The sequence below is a fragment of the Chelonia mydas genome, chromosome 14 (assembly GCF_015237465.2).
Source record: "Chelonia mydas isolate rCheMyd1 chromosome 14, rCheMyd1.pri.v2, whole genome shotgun sequence".
NCBI lineage: Eukaryota > Metazoa > Chordata > Testudines > Cheloniidae > Chelonia > Chelonia mydas.
The window spans coordinates 15,935,188-15,953,516 of record NC_051254.2 but is presented as its reverse complement, the minus strand read 5'-3'; the positions used below and the strand labels follow the sequence as shown (position 1 = coordinate 15,953,516).

At 45.4% G+C, this 18,329-nt stretch overlaps 1 protein-coding gene across 16 annotated transcripts in view; it reads left to right on the top strand.

The window, feature by feature from the left end:
- Positions 1-16,755, top strand: part of EXOC7 (exocyst complex component 7) — a 36,567-nt gene extending 19,812 nt beyond the window's left edge. For 5 of the 16 annotated variants that reach the window (XM_037915187.2, XM_037915176.2, XM_037915184.2 and 2 more), the window contains 14 exons: positions 91-159; positions 1,458-1,603; positions 1,739-1,891; positions 2,946-3,044; positions 3,823-3,885; positions 4,891-4,957; positions 6,771-6,809; positions 8,023-8,088; positions 8,833-8,953; positions 9,448-9,543; positions 10,577-10,640; positions 11,319-11,360; positions 11,496-11,629; positions 12,169-12,408. In XM_037915187.2, the coding sequence (XP_037771115.1) occupies positions 91-159; positions 1,458-1,603; positions 1,739-1,891; positions 2,946-3,044; positions 3,823-3,885; positions 4,891-4,957; positions 6,771-6,809; positions 8,023-8,088; positions 8,833-8,953; positions 9,448-9,543; positions 10,577-10,640; positions 11,319-11,360; positions 11,496-11,629; positions 12,169-12,271 (1,262 nt within the window). In that variant the 3' untranslated portion in view covers positions 12,272-12,408. Of the gene's footprint in view, positions 1-90; positions 160-1,457; positions 1,604-1,738; positions 1,892-2,945; positions 3,045-3,822; positions 3,886-4,890; positions 4,958-6,770; positions 6,810-8,022; positions 8,089-8,832; positions 8,954-9,447; positions 9,544-10,576; positions 10,641-11,318; positions 11,361-11,495; positions 11,630-12,168; positions 12,409-14,579; positions 14,716-14,840; positions 15,132-15,214 lie in introns of those variants that run through there. The other 11 variants (XM_037915191.2, XM_037915179.2, XM_037915178.2 and 8 more) reach the window with 7 other exon arrangements.
- Positions 16,756-18,329: the final 1,574 nt, after the last annotated feature.

Sequence of the window (18,329 nt, the reverse complement as noted above, 5' to 3'; positions counted from 1 at the left end):
TGAAGTGGCTTCCGGCCTGCGTGAGCATCCATGCTGTACCCACCCTGGATAAACTGAGCCTTCTGTTTGTGCCGGCTGACATCTCACTAGGTCATGAGCATGATTTACGAGTTAAACACCTTTCCGATACCCTGAACGACAAGCATGGGCCAGCTGCTGGTAAGTACCGCGTCGTAATAACAAGCTGGCTAATGTCCCTTCTTTTCAGCATGTTTCGCGGAGTCTCTTAGCCAGTGACTTTCCTTCCATGTGGGCAGTCATGGAGCAGGGGCCATCTCTGGTTATAAAGCTTTTACTCTTGTCTGTTCAAGAGAACTTGTTCCTACTAGGCATGCATGCCCTACTCTCTAAAGCAGGGGGGCCCAAACTTTGCCCAACCAAAGATTATCATCTGTCTGGAGGGCTGTTCCTGTCTCATAGAAAATGGAACAGATTGCAGCTACTGGCTTCCTCAGTACTGAGAAGGAGCCAAAAGACTACAGGTCCCAGCATGCAATACTCCATTTTGGTCCTTTCTAGTCTGTAGACCGCAATTTTAGAATTGTGTGTCATGTTTGTGCCAGACTTTGAGCATCCCTGTTACAGGCTGACCTAAAGGACTTCCATCAGTATGATGGAGTGACTCTATTTCCATCACATGCCGCAGATATTGGGTTGGAAAGGAACTGTGTATAGTGTCTGGGAGAAGCCAGCCCCTCCCCGGTTTTCTCGCTGTGTAGCAGATACAGGTAGACTCTTCAAATAGCAGATGATTTAAGAGTTCCTGGCTGTCCTGTGTGCACATCCAGCCCCATGTGGCAAATCTCATGCATAACCGTTCTGACATTCCAGGAGCATAGGATTTAAATGTCCTCCTGCACTCTAGTACTGAGCTGCTCTCCGTGGGGAGCAGATGCCTTCCAGGGAAGCGTTGCATTCCCAGAAATGCCGATTCACAATGGCAGTAGTTCATCAGCGTGAGGGGTGGAAACCATTTAGACTCACTAAAAATAAAACCAGAAAAGGTGTTGAATAATTCACTGCAGTCCTCTCATCCCTTCCCAGTTTTAGAACAGCTTGTTCCTACCCCTAATAAATGTAGTCACAACCCTGCAGTCCTGGTAGCAAACATCTCCAATACAAGCTTTGTTGTGATGCTGGAGAGAGCAAATGGCACCCCTGCGTCCCCGTTTCCATAGCTTGAAACCTCCATGCGCACTCATTACTGGGTGTGTGCAACTTTCAGGAGCAAATCTTATGGGGCAGGATCTGTGGCACAGTCTTGGGATCTGTGCTCAGACTGGTCACATCTGCACATGACTTTAAAGTGAAATATCTGAACTGTCTGCTCCAGAGGAAACCCAGAGAGCTGTATGTAAACCAGGGTCTTGGAATGAGAAATGTCATTGGTGGGGTCAATGCGACCCTGGAGGGATCAGTACGGGCCTGGCTCTCATAAATTTGTGCTGTTCCCACAGGGAGGGATGACATGTTGGACATCGAGATTGATGCGTACATTCACTGTGTTAGCGCCTTCGTGAAACTGGCCCAGAGCGAGTACCAGCTCCTGACAGAAATCATCCCAGAGCACCACCAGAAGAAGACCTTTGACTCCCTCATTCAGGTCCCTTAAGCTCATCATCTTGGTTTGATTTGTATTGTTTGGTTTGCAGAACCATTCCCTGCCTACTTCCCTCTGTTCACCTGGTGCTTCCTGAGTGGAAGACACATCCCTCTGTTTCTGGTGGTTGTCTTGTAGGAGTCTCTGGATAACCTGATGATAGAGGGGGATAACATTGTCTCGGCAGCCCGGAAGGCCATCATTCGGCATGACTATTCAGCTGTGCTCACCATCTTCCCCATCCTCAGACACCTGAAGCAGACGAAGCCAGAGTTTGATCAAGTCTTACAGGTAGGTGGTGACTGGAGAAAGTCCTGCAGCTTTGTCTGTAGTGCTTCTTAAGTGACTTTTACAATAGCCAAAAATATTAAAAAACTTAGAACAGAACCCAACCAGCAATATGGTTGTGCCACTCACTAACATGCAGTAGACCCAGCTTGGAGTCCCAGTTTCTCGTTCCCTGAGCCATCAAGGACTGGGAATGATGCAGAGGCAGTTTGCTCTGTCCCTGGAGAAAGGAGAATCGTGCATCAGTTAGTAACAGTTCTCTCCAGTTAAAGTAGTAATTTGGAGCTCAGATACCAGGTGACGGGCTATGTCTAGGTTCTTGTACCACACCTCCGACCACGCCTGCGGTCATTAATCTTCAATACCATTGAATCTAGTTAAGAATGTGCTCTTAAGGAAGTCTTCTCATGTCATCTGAAAGGCTAGTTGTTCTGAGGAGGGGCCTAGCAGATGATGGTGTTAAATAGAGGTTCTTTTAGGTCAGAGATTGGTGGATTAAGCTCATTTGTAACTGCTGTAAATGGGTTTAAAAACTACAGTGTGCCACTCGGCTGCAAAAAGAGTCTCCAGGGGCCAGGCACTATGTCCATCTTTGGTGAGGTTCCTTATCATTGTATTGGGTTCAGCTGCTAAATTGCCTCCTCCCCCCCCCCCCACTGGTCAGTTTGAGCAAAGAGTCACTCTCTTTTTTCCAAAGGACACACCCTTCCCTCCTCCCCCTGTTCCTACATGGTTGGAGATTGGTGGCCACAATGTGCAGCCTCGTGGCTGCAAGTGTTTTAAGAGGGGAAATCAATAAATTATAAAATGGGGATTCAGCTCTAGGCTCATTTGGGACTTCCCCTCTGCTGCCAGCTGAACCAATCAGTGGCATTTCTGATGAGAATCTATGGTTTGCTAGACTGTAAATATTCTTCCAGCAAAGTCCCACCACTAAGGGAATTGAGACTGAGAGATGCCCTGAGGGATGATGGGAAGGTCGGATGGTGGGTGAAAGGGGAGGTAGTGACAACCATCTTCACTGAGACATCTTATGCCATGCACTGGGCCATTCCAGGGCACTGCAGCCAGCACAAAGAACAAGCTTCCAGGGCTGATCACCTCCATGGAAACCACAGGTGCAAAAGCACTGGAGGACTTTGCAGACAACATTAAGGTAACTTCCGCTCCACTGGTCTCTTCTTCAGTAACCTAAGAGAATCACCAGGCTGAACTGTGGTGATATTATGTTAATGCACAATGACCTGAGTTCAGCTTCCTGTTTCTTCTGCGAGATGGCAACCTTACCAACAACTTAAGTAATTCAAGAGCTGCATTCCCTTCATTGCCTTAGGTATCAGTTGCAAAAGAAATGCAGAGTGCTGACTTGTTAGGGTAAGGAGGAATAGACTTTGCTAACCCTTGTTTTAAAATGTATTTATAATTAAAGTTGCATGTAATGCAGTTCTCTGTTTAATGTCCCTAATGCACAGTACTGCAAATCATTTTACAGGGAAAGCGAAGACTGCACATACGTTTTGAAAATGACCTGAGATCTTTTTTTTTTTTTTAAATAAGAAAATATTTGAGTTAAATTTACCTGCCCCAAATTTTGAAACAGTCTCTAGCTAAAGGGAGAGTTCTCGCTAAATCAATCCATTAACATTAGTGAACCGAACTTATGATGACCATAAGATAGTCTTTAATGAATCCATAAGTTTTGGAGCAAGCAGGTTGTGCCTTTAGCTGTCTTTTTCCGCCTTTGCTATGGACTGCTTTGAAGTTGTAGCCTCTGGTCACCAGTAGATGGGGTTGTGAGCATTAGGGTGAGGACAGTATTGAGGAAGCTTGGAAAAACAACCTTGTCAATAAACTTGCCTGAAAAGCAGTGTTTGATTTTTTTTTTTTACTTTCATTAACCATTTTATCTGTATCTTTCTCTCCTCCCTTGTAAGAATGATCCAGACAAGGAGTATAACATGCCGAAAGATGGGACAGTTCATGAACTCACCAGCAATGTATGTGGCAATGATCTGAAACATCCCTTTGTAAAATCCACTCCTCTCTTCCTGCTTGCATCAGTCCCCCAGAGACCAGTATCTCTGTTTCAACAGGAGCAACAGGGGAATTGCATGTGTTTAAATTAGGCTGTCTTTGATATCAGTAGAGGAATTATTTGGCTTCCATTAAGAGATTTGGTTTCATGGTTTCTAGATTCCTGCACTGGTTTCTTCCCCAAGGCATTAGGGTAGTATGTGGGATGCAGGAGGCTGGGGCTGCAATTAAAGGTTTCTATGTGTCCCACCAAACCTGGGAGATCTGAAGATAAGATGCAGTGCTTGGCCACTGCACAGATATAACATATAGTTAGCCAACAGCCTGGAAAATGCCTGTTTTTATTGCTAAGCAGAACGGTAACTGTCAGTATGTGGATGGGAGACTTCCAGGAAAAACAGAACTGCAGGATATAGTGTTGGTGATTCAGTACATAGCGCTCTTCCCTGGCGGTCTTTACAGAACCAGCGTCCCAGCGTGGTGTTAGAGGGCTCTGTGCTGCTGCTGGAGATGCCGTGAAACCAATTCCCTGACCTCTTTTACATGTTAATTATCAAATGGTAATTCTTGGAAAGGGAGGCCAACTTCAGTGGCTTGGCCAAACTCCAAACTACATCCTTCTGCCAAAATTCCCCCTTTACTTACTATTAAATACGTTCTTCCTCTTCACTTCTAGTCCTAAACTGTAGTGTAGCTGTGTACAGTTAAAGAGGTGCTGTCTTCCACCCTGGAGATGACTGTATTTCAGGTGACCTTTGTACAGTTGGTACCTGTGTAGGTTTATAAAGTGCTTTGAGAGCCGACAAGATATTATTAAATGCCACTTTAAATGAGTGTACTGTTGTTTCTTGCAGGTTTGTGGCTGACTTTGTGGGTGAGGGCATCTTTGTTGTGTTTAATAAGGGAGGATAAGAAACCCAATGTGAATTCTGTTTGACTTTTCCTCTCTATTCCCCCCTCTCTTGAAGGCCATTCTCTTCCTGCAGCAGTTGCTGGATTTCCAGGAGACAGCAGGTGCCATGCTGGCATCCCAAGGTACATGCATGGGACTCCCTGGCTGCAGGGGTGACTTTCCCACAATGTTTGAGCCATTTTCCTGAAGGTTAAACCTCCTTAACAAGAACTCTAATTAGCATGCCAGCTTCTCCTCTGCCAGTAGATTGTCTTATCGGTTGATCTGCCATGACCTGATTCCTGGAGAGCTCAAGGGGATCTGCAGTTGGTTCCCTTTTCGCCTTCTAGATGTGCTGCCGTCATGCACAGCTGGGTAACCTTTACTCTCTAGCTATGAAGTGCGGTAGAGTAAGATGGCTAACAAATGGCCTGTCCTATAAAGAATAGGCAAGGCAGATCAGTGCAGATCTAATCTCTAGAGTGAATTATAGAATAATAGTTGTTCCAACTGAGTTCCTGGTAATGAGGTTTGACTAATGAGGAATTGCATTTTACCTGTCATGTTCACACTATGCCCCCTCATGCAGTCATCTCTCATTAACAGCAATCAGAATATTCATATCAGTGGCTAACCCATCTCAGCGACTATCTCCTCAGCATACCATAATTTCCTCCTCCACTCTAACGCCTGCTCTCTTTCCCTGATAAACTATGTTCATGGCGAAAGACATCTGTGGAGTTAACTCTTTCATTGACCAAACAGATGGTGCAAATTCAATTTTCTTGTTTGTTTCCTGAAAGGTGAGGCTCACGTTATTTACTAAAGGGAGGGAAAGTGCAGCTGTGTCACAGGGGAAGACAATTGTCGTAGGAGACCATACAAAAAGCTTACAATGGCCTTTAGTGTGGTTCATATCCTGAAATGCCTGGGAAACCATCAGACTGAAGCTCATTCAATTTTTAAATATAACATATTGTCCCATCAGGTGTAGAAAGATGGTGGTGGAAGTCAGCAGGAGAAAACGCTGCTTCAGTGAGTTTATTCAGTAAAATGACAGGTCAGAATAATTACAGACCTTTGCAGGCTTCCAGAGCTGATAACTCAGCTTGGCATCTGGTGCCTCAGAACTGGCAGTGAGCTGAATCGTGACCAAAGTATTATAGCCTGTCCTCTCTCCTCCAGGATCCCCAGTGTCAGAAGCACTTGTCTCCCTTTGCCGATAGTGTTCTCATGCAGCACCAACAACACGAGGGAATTCTATCATTGAATCAAAGAAATTAACCCCGCTGCCATTGGTAGTCTAGCCCAGCACAGGGTACCTAACCCTGCCGGTGCAGAGTTGTTCATCTCAGTAGAGTTTTCTATTGCTGTGGCCACTCTCTTAATTCTGTCTGAAGTGATTGACTGGTGTTTTGCTCTGGTGAAACATTTCACTCAAACATGAGTTTTCACCTGAGGACAAATAAGTGTGGTGAACACCAACACCAGCTCTCTGCCTGCGTTGAACAATACCCAGGCAGACTCTGTCTCATCCACTTATATCCTAGAAAGGTATGTAGCTCACGCTAAGGGAGGGGACCAGAGCCACTCAGTTCTATTCAGCAGTAACCAGGTTGCTTGGGGGACCAATCCCACTGAAATAATTGACTTTAACAGGAGTTTGGTCAGGCCCTTGGTGATACTTTTTATCCTCTGAGTGATGACAGTGTTACATTACATCCTGCCTTGCGCTAGTACAAAATATACATTTCCTCCTTAATCTCCAGCACCATTTCTGTTGTCTTGAAGGAGCGAATCCTGCCTGCTCTGCTGTCAGCTCCGTGGCTGCTCTGTGTTAATATCTGCTTTGTTCTTCTTGAAGGGATGGTGGTCTCTAACCTGTCTTTTTGCACTTTGCATTTCTTTCTCTCTCCTCCCTCCCCTTTTCTCTCTGCTCTGCCTTAAACTTTGTAGTTCTTGGGGACACATACAATATTCCTTTAGATCCCAGAGGTAAGCAGAGTGTGTGCGTTACTCACTCGACCTGTTATATCGCCTTTGACTATAGTTGCATATTTCTGTTGATTCTTAAACCAATATCTAATGATTAAAAAGCAGTTGTCTTTTTTAAAAAATGAATAACCCAGAAGCTCCCTGACTCAGTGGGAGAGGAGAGTCAGTGGTGTATTACAGTGAACATGTGGATGAGCTGCTAATTTGTAGGGAGGATGTTAGTTAAAATGGGATAAAGTCTGTATCGTTGCACTGAATGCTCTCTGTTATGCTGATGGGGACAGGCTTTTCCAGGGGGAGTTGGCCCAATTGTTCTGTCATGCTGTCCTTTGCAGACCCAGCTCTTGTTTTGACAGCTGTCCAGACTTCTTACAGCAGGAAAGACCCTCTTCGCTTCATTGGTGGCGCCATCAGACCCAGCTCCAAAAGCAGTTTGGGATTTTGTTACAAACTCAAAAGGCTCCCAATCCTTCAAGCAAACTTGGTCTGGCTTACAGCCATGCGGAATTCTATGGGCCAAGTTTTCTGACAGTGGCCTCTGTTGGACTCTGCTCACACACTGTTTCCTGACCATGTGGCCTGCAGAAGAATATTTGTGTGTGCACTTTTAAAACATTTGCATGTGCAGGCAATAGAATTTACACAAGCCAAGCCCATCACCTGTGTGGATGGGGTATGGTACTTGAACAGTGCTTGTGCAGAGCCCGGGGAGGCTGCTATCAGCAAGGGTGGTGTTAGCTGAAACTTTCCAGAGTGGTGCTGCTTGTTTGGATTAATGTTGCAGGTACGGTACAATAAGTGCTTGCTATTAACAAAAATAACTTCTCTGTTCCTTGGTTGAGAACATCTAGTGCTAAAAAAAGACCTTTTATTACATTCAGTTGCTTGATTTCTGATTAATAGGGTGTCTTCTATATCTCAGTTCCTATTCTCTTAATCTTAAAACGATAGTAAAGAAGGAATAGGTCTGTCCCATAGCATGGCTTTCTAGCAGTTGGTGCAAATACTGAGGTCAAACTGAGTGCAGTCTGTCCTTTCTTGTTCTAAGTAATCTGATGCGTATCTGGGTGAGGAGGGAGAGTAATTTTCATTGACAACTTGAGTCTGGCATTATAATTCCATAGCAACAATAAAATGACATGTTTGAGTAGAGGCAGACTAACCAGGCCCCGTGGGTGGCATGTTAACTGGTTTAAGGTTCTTTTCCTTACAGAGACCAGCTCTTCAGCTAGCAGCTACAGTTCTGAATTTAGCAGACGTCTGCTCAGCACCTACATCTGTGAGTACCATGCACAGCTCTCCCTCAATTGCTTTCTCCACACCTCTGCTTGTGCCCAGCGAGGCATGTTCTCTGGTGCAGTGTTTGGACTGTTCAGATGGGTGGCACAGCTAAGGCTGTTGTAGTTGCCGTTAAAGTTATTTGACTGGTAATTCTGGCCTGGCACCGAAGTGCCAGACTATTACTGAATTCAGCATGCAGCAGCCACTTAGATGGGGCATGTCAGCATTAAACTTGGTTGATGTCAGAAAAGCGGTCCTGGGCCAAATTTAGCCCGGCACGAGCAGATGGAATATTCATTGATTTCAATGGGAGCAGTGGCTGCTGATGTGAGGGCCAAATTTGGTCCTCTGCTGCTAATGGAATCCATGATGGCATGCAATACATGGAGATGCCACTGTAGGAAATGGTGCAGCGGGGTACGAGCTCTGTGGAGCTCTCAGCTGCTCCTTGAAGGAAATGGTTGCATGAGTACTAGGAACTGTGTGCGGGAACTTCAGACAAGGTAGATGTACAATTGTGTGCATTTTGCACGCCTAATTCATGTCCACGGTTATGATTATGTCTACAAATTATTAAGCAGATTTGCATGCAGTAGATGTGTGCTCAGTTGTGCACCTAAAGATTTTGAAGATTGAGCCCTGTATGTTATCTTCTGTAATAATAAGGCATTGTGGGCCATCATCTTCCGCAGTCTTGATTAAAAATCCTTTCTCCTCTATTAATGTGTTTTTTCTCATTAAGGCAAAGTACTGGGCAACTTGCAACTAAACCTTCTCAGTAAATCCAAGGTTTATGAGGACCCAGCTTTGAGTGCCATCTTCCTGCACAACAACTACAATTACATCCTTAAATCCCTTGAAAAGTAAGTGCATCTCTCGACAAATCCCCGTGCATTCCAAACAGACTGAATTTCACTGCTGTGGGGGCTTTAGGTTGAGTGTTGTGGGGTTTTTTTTGTTTTTTTTCCCCCCTTTTTTTTAACTCCAATATGTTGAATGCATTTCCTCACTGGTTTATCTTCTCTGGTATTTTTCCCCCTTTGAAACTGCCCTTTGAAGTCTTTCTTATATTGCACAAGAGGGAGGAAAAGACAGGCCTCTTGAGTGCATCAGATTCTTTCATCTTCTCAGCAGTAAGAATCCAGCACTGGAAAGCATCCAGCTTGGAGCAATTTCTGTGTCCCGGCTTGTACGTTCTGAATGTTGTCACTCCAAAATGGGGGATTGTTAATTTAAAAAGGGCCAAGGGGCCTTGCTAATGAAGGTTTGAAACCCCACCACCCAATTAGCAACAGTGGGTTGGCAGGAGATGAGCTGGTCTGTGGGTGTTCAATAAGCTCTTCTCTCCTTCTACCAGGTCTGAGCTAATCCAGTTAGTGGCCGTGACTCAGAAAACAGCAGAGAGGTCTTACAGGGAGCACATTGAGCAGCAGATCCAAACCTACCAGCGCAGGTCAGGAGGGATTAATTCTTTTCTCTTTCCTTAGCCCTCATTATGGCTTGAGAGACCGTCAACTCTCTGCATAGACCTTAATGTCCAGTCCTAACTGAGTGGTGGGAGAGAACAGTATAAAAGGGAACCACAAACAATATGATTTGAAAGAGTTTAACATAGTATGGGAAGTGTTCATCATGGAAAGACATTTGGACATGTGATGTGGAAACTGCCCACTCTCTAGCCCTAAGGAGAGTATGTACTAGCTTCCTGTGAGATTCCTTGCTGGATAACTCACTGTCTATAGATAATAAGGGATAGCTAATAAGACAGAAAATATCATCATGCCTCTATATAAATCCATGGTATGCTCACATTTTGAATACTGCATGCAGATCTGATCACCTCATCTCAAAAAAGATATCTTAGAATTGGAAAAGTACAGAGACGGGCAACAAAATTATTAGGGGTGTGGAACAGCTTCCACGTGAGGAGAGATTAAAAAGACTGGGACTTTGCAGCTTGGAAAAGAGAGAACTAAGATGGAATACGATACAGGTCTATAAAATCTTAACTGATGTGGAGGAAGTGAATAAGGAAGTGTTATTTATTCGTTCTCATAACACAAGAACCAGGGGTCGCCCAAAGAAATAAATCGGCAGAAAGTTTAAAACAAACAAAAGGAAGTACTTCTTCACATGATGCACAGTCAACCTGTGGAACTCATTGCTAGGAGATGTTATGAAGGCCAAAAGTATAACAGGGCTCAAAAAAGAACTAGATAAATTCATGGAGGATAGATCCGTCAATGGCTGTTAGCCAGCATAGTCAGGGTTGCAACCCCATGCTCTGGGTGTCCCTAGCCTCTGTTTGCCAGCAGCTGGGAGTGGACGACAGGATAGATCACTCAGTGATTGCCTGCTCATTCCCTCTGAGGCACCTGGCATTGGCCACTGTTGGAACACAGGATAGTGGGTTAGATGGACCATTGGTTTGACCCAGAGTGTCTGTTCTTATGTCTGTAATGCATCCCCTCTCGTGTCAATTGCAGCTGGTTAAAAGTAACAGAATACATCTCGGAGAGAAACTTGCCTGTCTTTCAATCAGGAGTCAAGGTGAGGTGATAGATAAGGATGAATTTCAGACAATGGAAATCGGCCAAAGCATTTTCTCTGCTATATATAGATATATATTTTTAAAATCCAGGGCGAATGTCTCTGGAAAGCAGTAATACTACCGGAAGGCAGAGTTACATTGTGGAGAGTGCATTGGGAATCAGGCTTGGGGTCTATTTTCTCCTGTCACAGATTTACTGTGTGACCGTAGTCAAATCCCTTCACCGCTCGGTGCCTCTCTCTGAAACAGGGGCAGATGATGCTACTTGTAAAACTCCTGAGAGCCTAGCACAACTGCTCTACATGCACAGTAATACCTGTCCTGGCCCCAAATTTCCCTATTTATATAATCTTTAGATGAGTGACATTCGTTGAAAGTGGGATTCTCTCCTCCCCAACATGTTCCCATTCCTGAGTCCTAGCTAAAGCATGTAAGACAAACTTCCAGGAGAGAGTTGGTGTGGGGAGTGGGAGCCAATGAATGAGAATAAAGATGGCACCATGTGGGTGGTGGGATTCTAAAAGCCTTTCGGAGGCTCTTGAGGAATAAAGCCTTTGGCTTTTTCTCCTGAAGGCTGGTCAGTCCAGGTGGAGATAAACATGAATTCAGAGAGTGAGCAGCAGTGAGGACTTTTATACTGGGAGGGGGAAATAACGTCTCTTCTTCTCTCCTCACAGCTCAAGGATAAGGAGAGGCAGATGATAAAGGAGCGTTTTAAGGTAAGAAGCCTTTGTGGGGCCAGAGAACTTTCCCTGGATCAATGCTAACCCTGAGCTGTGCTTGCCTGGCACAGTGCGCCATATGAAACTTAGACACATCTGTGTCCAACCGTTTTCTCCTGTTTTAATGGCAAGGGTTTCAATGACGGCCTGGAGGAGTTGTGTAAAATCCAGAAGGCCTGGGCCATCCCTGACATGGAGCAGAGGGACAAAATCCGCAAGGCCCAGAAAACCATTGTGAAAGAGACCTACAATGCCTTTTTACACAGGTGACCACTCTTCTCCAGGAGCAGTGTCCTCTCTCCTGGTTCTTCTGGGGATATGCTGAGTTCTCCTAGGCCCAGAGCAGACCAAAAGTGAGGCAGTTTGCTGCACTCTGGCTTTCCAAAGCTATCCTCAGCTCTGTATAATATGCCCTTGAGATTCTGCAAGCTGAGGTTGGCTGATATGATTGTTCTCAGTTAGATCGCGGCATTCGTGAATGGCTTCTAATTGCAAGACAACTGGTGGCCATGTTCTAGCTAGTGGAAAGCTGGGCTCCATTGAGAAATCTCTTGATATTAATGGAAACCCAGGAATACCCATTTGAACCAACCCTGCTAGAAGGTATTCTTGCTGTGAAGAGCTCTACCCAAGTGTCTGTCACCCTCTCAAACAGAAGATGTGGGAGCTGGAATATTGTTTTTCTGGGAGGGGGGCAGAAGCAGAGCAGCACTGGATGGTAGTGAAAAGGGAAGTCCCAGGTGCTGTGGCTTTGTGCAGTGTCCGTTGTGTGTCACACTGGGGTTGTTTTGCTTGCCCTCGGCAGGTATGGCAATGTGCCCTTCACCAAGAACCCTGAGAAGTACATCAAGTATAGAGTTGACCAGGTGGGCGAGATGATTGAGAAGCTGTTTGACACATCAGCATGAACCACTGACTTATCTGGTATGCTCCCATCTGCAAGTCAGTGTTTTCCCGGTCACCTCTGGGCCTCCTTCCCTGCCCCATTCTGGTGGGTTGGTGTTATACTTGTATTTATTGGATTTATAAACATGTGAAAACACTCCATCCTGTCTGCCTTTGCCTTTTTAAAGTGGATCACGGAGAAAGCTTTTAGATGACAGATGAAATACTCCAGAGTGGTTTCTGTTATGTTCATGTGTCTCCAGATGGAGAGGTTCTTAGTGGAGAGGCAAGATGTGTGAGCTCTGTAAATACTTATCTCCTCAGGGTGAAATCGTTGGTCCTGGTGGAGAATATATGGGTTTCTTTGCAACTTTGATGTGCTAAGAGAAGTGTTCTGGTATCTCAGTTCCCACTGAGGGATTCTGTTAGATCTCTAAGGATTTTCCCATCACTGCACTAAAGTCCATAAGTTGCAAACATATATTAGTCACTGACGATTGTAAAATGTTCTTTTTAGAGCCCAGTAGTGTTTCTCTTTCATTGGTAAGCCAGTCCCTGCTAAGTGAGTGGAGAGCCTTGTGCTATAGGATAAGGATTATAGGGCGTTTGGATATTATAATGGCGTTTGTTCTATAGTGGAAAAAATTGCAAACTTCTGCTGTATATTTTGAGTCTCTTTCTAGAAGTCTGTGACATAGCTATTTGAAATGGAAAGATTCAGATCAGGGTGAAAAAGGCTTAGTGGGCTTTAATCTGCATGTGTAAATTAATTTACAGTGGTATTGCCAAAAGATACTGGATTGAAATCCTCCGTTTACCGAACGGTTACAGTAGGGACTGAGCTGATTCCCCACAAACCCACTCCTCAGCCCACCTGGACCTGGAGTATTTTTCCTACTAGGAAGTCTCTCTGCCCATTTTGTCCTTGTTCCTGCCGAGATTGTCAGCGTTTTTTCATAGTCTGATTTAATGATCAGGCAACTGGACAGTGACAGCAACCTTTCATAGGTCACCCAATAGCCATCAGCTTGCAACAAATTTCAGTTTTGGCTGACCAGGGCTAGATTAGAATTGGGCCACCCAGATTCTGAGCCATCCAACCCTTATTTATTTTCGTTACTCCAATAAACGGGATCGCCTGTGTCATGTTTGGTTGTTCTTTGATGACAAGATTAACACAACTCCCCCTTCAGGCCCTCCCTTTAGAAAGGCCAGTTGTACAAACAGGAGGCTGTGCAGAAAGCTACAGTGCCCTGTTCATCCTCTATAACCGGAGAGTTCCTGGCTTAGCTCATTTCCTTGTGGTTTCACATATTGTGGAGAGCTAGGTCTTTACTGAATAAGTCATGGTGAGTGGGCTGGGGAGGAACCAGCCCAATTTACTGTGCAGTGGTTGAGCTTCTGAGGCCTCTGACTTCTGGACTTGCAGCCCCAAGCCCCTGGTCCAGTGGAACCAGCACCGGCATTGTTTTAAGAAATGTCTGATTGCATCTGATGTGAAAGGAGTGCATGGGGGGCTGTTAGAGATGGTCCCTGCCTTGTATTGTTTGTGGTGTGCTGGTGTGAGATTGCACTCCTGCTGCGTCCGCATGGCAATAAGTAGTGTAGCCCCAGAGCCTATTCCACAGAATCAGAGCAAAATAGAAATAAACCCTGGGCCTTCCCATTGTGTAAGAGCTTTGCAGTGAGCTATGGTGTGTGTGTCAACCTCTGAGAACTTAGGCTGGGCTTTTCAAAGGGGCCTAAGAAAACCAGGCCCCCAATTATATATGATAAACCTCATAGACTCTCTCTTATCCGGCTTCATATATACCTACAAGACAGAAGATATTCCCCATGCTCTCACGACAGCTGGAATGTAACTCAAGTGCCGGGGCTATGCATCTGCTAATATGGCAGGTTCTGGAACTGACCCATTTGGGCTCAATACAAGTACCCAGAAGCCATTATTGTCGTGGCAGTTTTTTGGCGCCTTCTGTGAAATGAGTTGATGATTTTAAAAAGCCACATCTTAGTTGCCCCCTCAGCCACCCTCCTTTTTGGCCATCTTTGCAGAGAGCCCAAGGCCTCGTCTAGGCCATGTAGACGGAACAATTTCCTCCAGTCTGAGTGGTTCCTGCCCGTCCTAGTTGCAACACATGTGGCCGTGAACGCTGCCATGTCCCATGCATAATGAAGTCAGTCTTCAATCCAGCACCCTTCACTTGCACTTTCATGTCTTTTTTTTTTAATTAAAATGTCATTTGTCGAGACCCCTTGGCTCTGCCTTTTGTAGAGGTGAATGCAAATCTGCCTCATGTGAGATTAGTGAGTCTGAGCCTTGACTTCCAGGAGACTAGAGGAGATTCTCGGTGGCTTGACTCTAGAGGGTATTGTCTATGCAGGAGCTGGGCTCGGCTGCTCACCACTCACCCACCTGTGTTGCTCATAGAGATGAAGCTCAGATGACAGCTGGTGACATCGCAAGGTTAGTAAAAGAGATTGTAGTTTCAGTTACTGTCAGTGCACGGAGGGACATAAAAATGCACTTCTCCATTGCTTTGGAGTGTCACGTGGGGGGATTTAATTTTCCACGCCATATCTAATCTTCAGCAGAGGACAACGACCTGGAGTCTCACTTCTGCTTCATGGCTACGTGACTGCATCCCGTGAAAGAGGGAGTGTGGCTGGAAGGCTTTGGAAAGATGAAAGGGGAACAAGTGTTTTTCATCCCCAGCTCGCCTAATGGCCAGTCCAGATCTTTTGGTCCTGCAGCATGTTGGCTGCAAGCAGCTGATGGGGAGACAGGGCAGGGACCACAGGCTGTGTGGTGTTATGCAGATCACTGCACGTGCTCCCTGCTGCATCTGCTTTTATTCTTCCACGTTCTGCAACGACTGTGTGGTGAGTGAGTGGGGGAGGGGAGGGGATGGGATAGGAGGTTCTTCTAAGCACCCGCTAGTGAAATTGTTCTTGTCCCACGACAGCTGATGGTCATACCACGACTGAGGAATTCAGAGGAATCCACATCAGTTTGTAAGTGGCAAGGGCCAAGAGGCTGCTGGATGAGGCTTCTATGATTTTCTTGGGTGCCCTGGCTGCCAGAGTCCATTCCACCAGTGGGCATTAGTCAAGCCTCCCTGACCCTGTAGCTGGCCAAGATCAAGGGAAGCCAGCTAGGCATTCTGCACTATGGTGTGGGACACAAGGGCTCTTACAACCACCGTGTAACCTCTGCTTGTGTCCTCTTCTCCACTCCTGTGACGCTAAGCACCCCTGTATTCACACCCTACATGCTTTTGGAATAATCTTGGTACAAAATATGCCTTGTGAAGTATCATTTGAAAACAAATAACTCGCTGATTGTTAATATTCTTGTGTGATGGAAGTACACGACGTGCATTGTTATGAATATAGTCTGCAGTTATGATTAAAGTGTGTTTAAACCAGGCATGCCATAGGGAGTTGGAAAACAGGTCTGCCCAGGTCTTGAATACAAATGACACAGGGTTGAGTAGATACAATGGGCTTGCAATTTACATGTGCAGTAAACAGAATTATTAAGCTCCAAGATGGTTGGGGGTCAGCATGTCTAAACCAGGCACGTTGGCATGGCATATAAAGCTAACAAGCGGGGGAAGAGACAGCATGGCTGTACCCAGCAGGAGAGAGAGGCTTGGTCTGGGTTTCACTTTCAGAAGAATCTAGTTCAAAGGTTTACTGGGCTATAAAGACAGGGAGGCTAAGCCTCAAATAATAAGCAATTGAATCAATCAATTGAATGCAATATTTGTGCACCATGTGAGGTCTTTTATGAATGCCTGTAATACACTGGTGGGTGATATTGTAAAATGCCTGTATGAATGCTATAGGAGGAATTATGAATACTCATTCATAGTGTTTTAAAGAGTGTGGCTGAACAAAATAAGGAATAGTTCCCGCCCAGATGAGGGGAGGGGTAGCTATTTACCTGGTTCCTGTGTAAATTAAGCATGATAGAATCAAAACAATGGAAGCCCCATTTATGTATAGGGGATGGGAAGGCCACAGGAAGGGAAGAAGAGCATGAAATCCCCTTGTCTCTTGAAACAAGGTCATTGAACTTAGAAAGCTATAAGCAAGGACAGAAGCCATTTTTGGCATCACCGCTAGACAGACACGAGGCCAGAACTGGGGCAAGCTGAGAAAGATGGGTCCTTCAACCTCAGGGAGAGGGGGCTTGAAGTCTCTGGAAGTGAAGATAGGTGAGAAACCTGCTTAGGCAAAGATCGTTCACCTAAGAAGACAAGGGGAGCCAGCACCTTGGACTTTGGTGGAGGGTCTTGACTGAGGGAAAGTCAGCCATGGCTGGGAAGAAAAATGACTGGTGAGAGAAACCATCTGGAACAAAGGCTGTATCTTGCTAAATTAAGCTTTAGACCTTTAGAAGCATGTTTTGTTTTGTTGTAACTGTCTTCATTCCTTATTCTTGAACTCACTTAATCCTATGTATATTTTGTTAATACATTTATTTCATTTTTACCGTAAACCAACTCAGTGCGGTGTTTAAAGGGAAGAGCGTATTGACCCACAGTTTAGTTCATAAGTTGGCATGTGTTTTTGTGTCTTTAGAGGAAAAAATTAACCATATTATTTCACTGACCTGGCTAGGAGAGGGCTGGACATTACAGAGTACACGGGTGTTGGGAAAATTCGGGTCTGGGAGTGCGTTGAGGTCACCTGCAAGTTGTAGACCAGGCTGGTGGGAGCGGTAGACAAGCAGCTGGGGTCAGAGATGCTGAACCCAGGCAGTCTCAGGGTGTGACCTACATGCTGGTAGGCTGGTTGTGAGTAGCCCAGGTTGGGAGCTACAACAGTAAAGCATTGTGAGGCACCCAAGGTTACAGGGCAGGTAGTGACACAACCCCTCACTGGCCTGGTTTACACCTTGAATGGACCATGACAACTCCTCCTTCTTGGGTAGGCATATCTGAGCCTATCACTTATAATCACTTAAACTCTATCTTTGTAGTTAATAAATTTGTTTATTCTACCTGAAGCAGTGCATTTGATTTGAAGCATGTCAGAGACTCCCCTTGGGATAACAAGCCTGGTGCATATCAATTTCTTTGTTAAATTGACAAACTCATATAAGCTTGCAGCGTCCAGCGGGCATAACTGGACACTGCAAGATGGAGGTTCCTAGGGTTGTGTCTGGGACTGGAGATATTGGCTAATGTCATTCGGTTGCACAATCCAAGGAGCGGCTTACATGCCAGAGGCTGTGCGCAAACAGCCCAGGAGTGGGGGCTGAGCGGGGTAAGGCTGGCTCCCAGAGTCAAGGATTGGAGTGACCTAGCAGATCACCGATCTGGATACACACTGCTTCAGGTAGAATAAACAAACTGATTTTTTAACTGCAAAGATAGATTTTAAGTGATAGGTACAAAGTCAGAGTGGTTACCAAAAGAAAAGAAAATATAAGCATGCAGTCTAAACTCTCAACCCTATTAGACTGGGCAACATCTAGATGAAGCAGTTTTTCTCACCCCATTGGATAGTGCAGTCCTTAATATACAGGTTTGTTCCTTAAACCTGAGCCAATCTCCTCTGTTGGAGTCTTGTCTTCTCAGTGTGTTAGTTGCTTACAGTGAAGGTGAGGGCAGGAGAAGGGCCCAGTATGTGTCCACTGTGTCTGTTTTATACCCTCAGTCCATGTGCTTGGGGAGCACAAGTCCAGGCATGTCTGGGGGCATTGCTGAGTCTCTCCGCGCAAGGTTGAGCAATTCCCCTGGTGTGGCCTCATGCAGGAGAGTCATTGCATTGTAGCTCTCTTGCTGGACAATGACTGTTGGTGGGTTGTTTGACACCCCACCCAGGCGTTGTTACTTTCTTTGCTGTTTCCCCTGGGTAGCTAATATCTGGCTGATTCCCAATTTACAGCATGTTTTATTGACCACCATACAACACAACTCTCATAACTTCATATGCATTAAGGATACACACACACGGATAGAGAAATGACTTTCAGCAGATCATAACCTGTCCCCTGCTACCTTATAAGGCGTGCTTTATATGTAAGATCACGATTATGTGGAAATGAGGAATATGGGGGTACGCTCC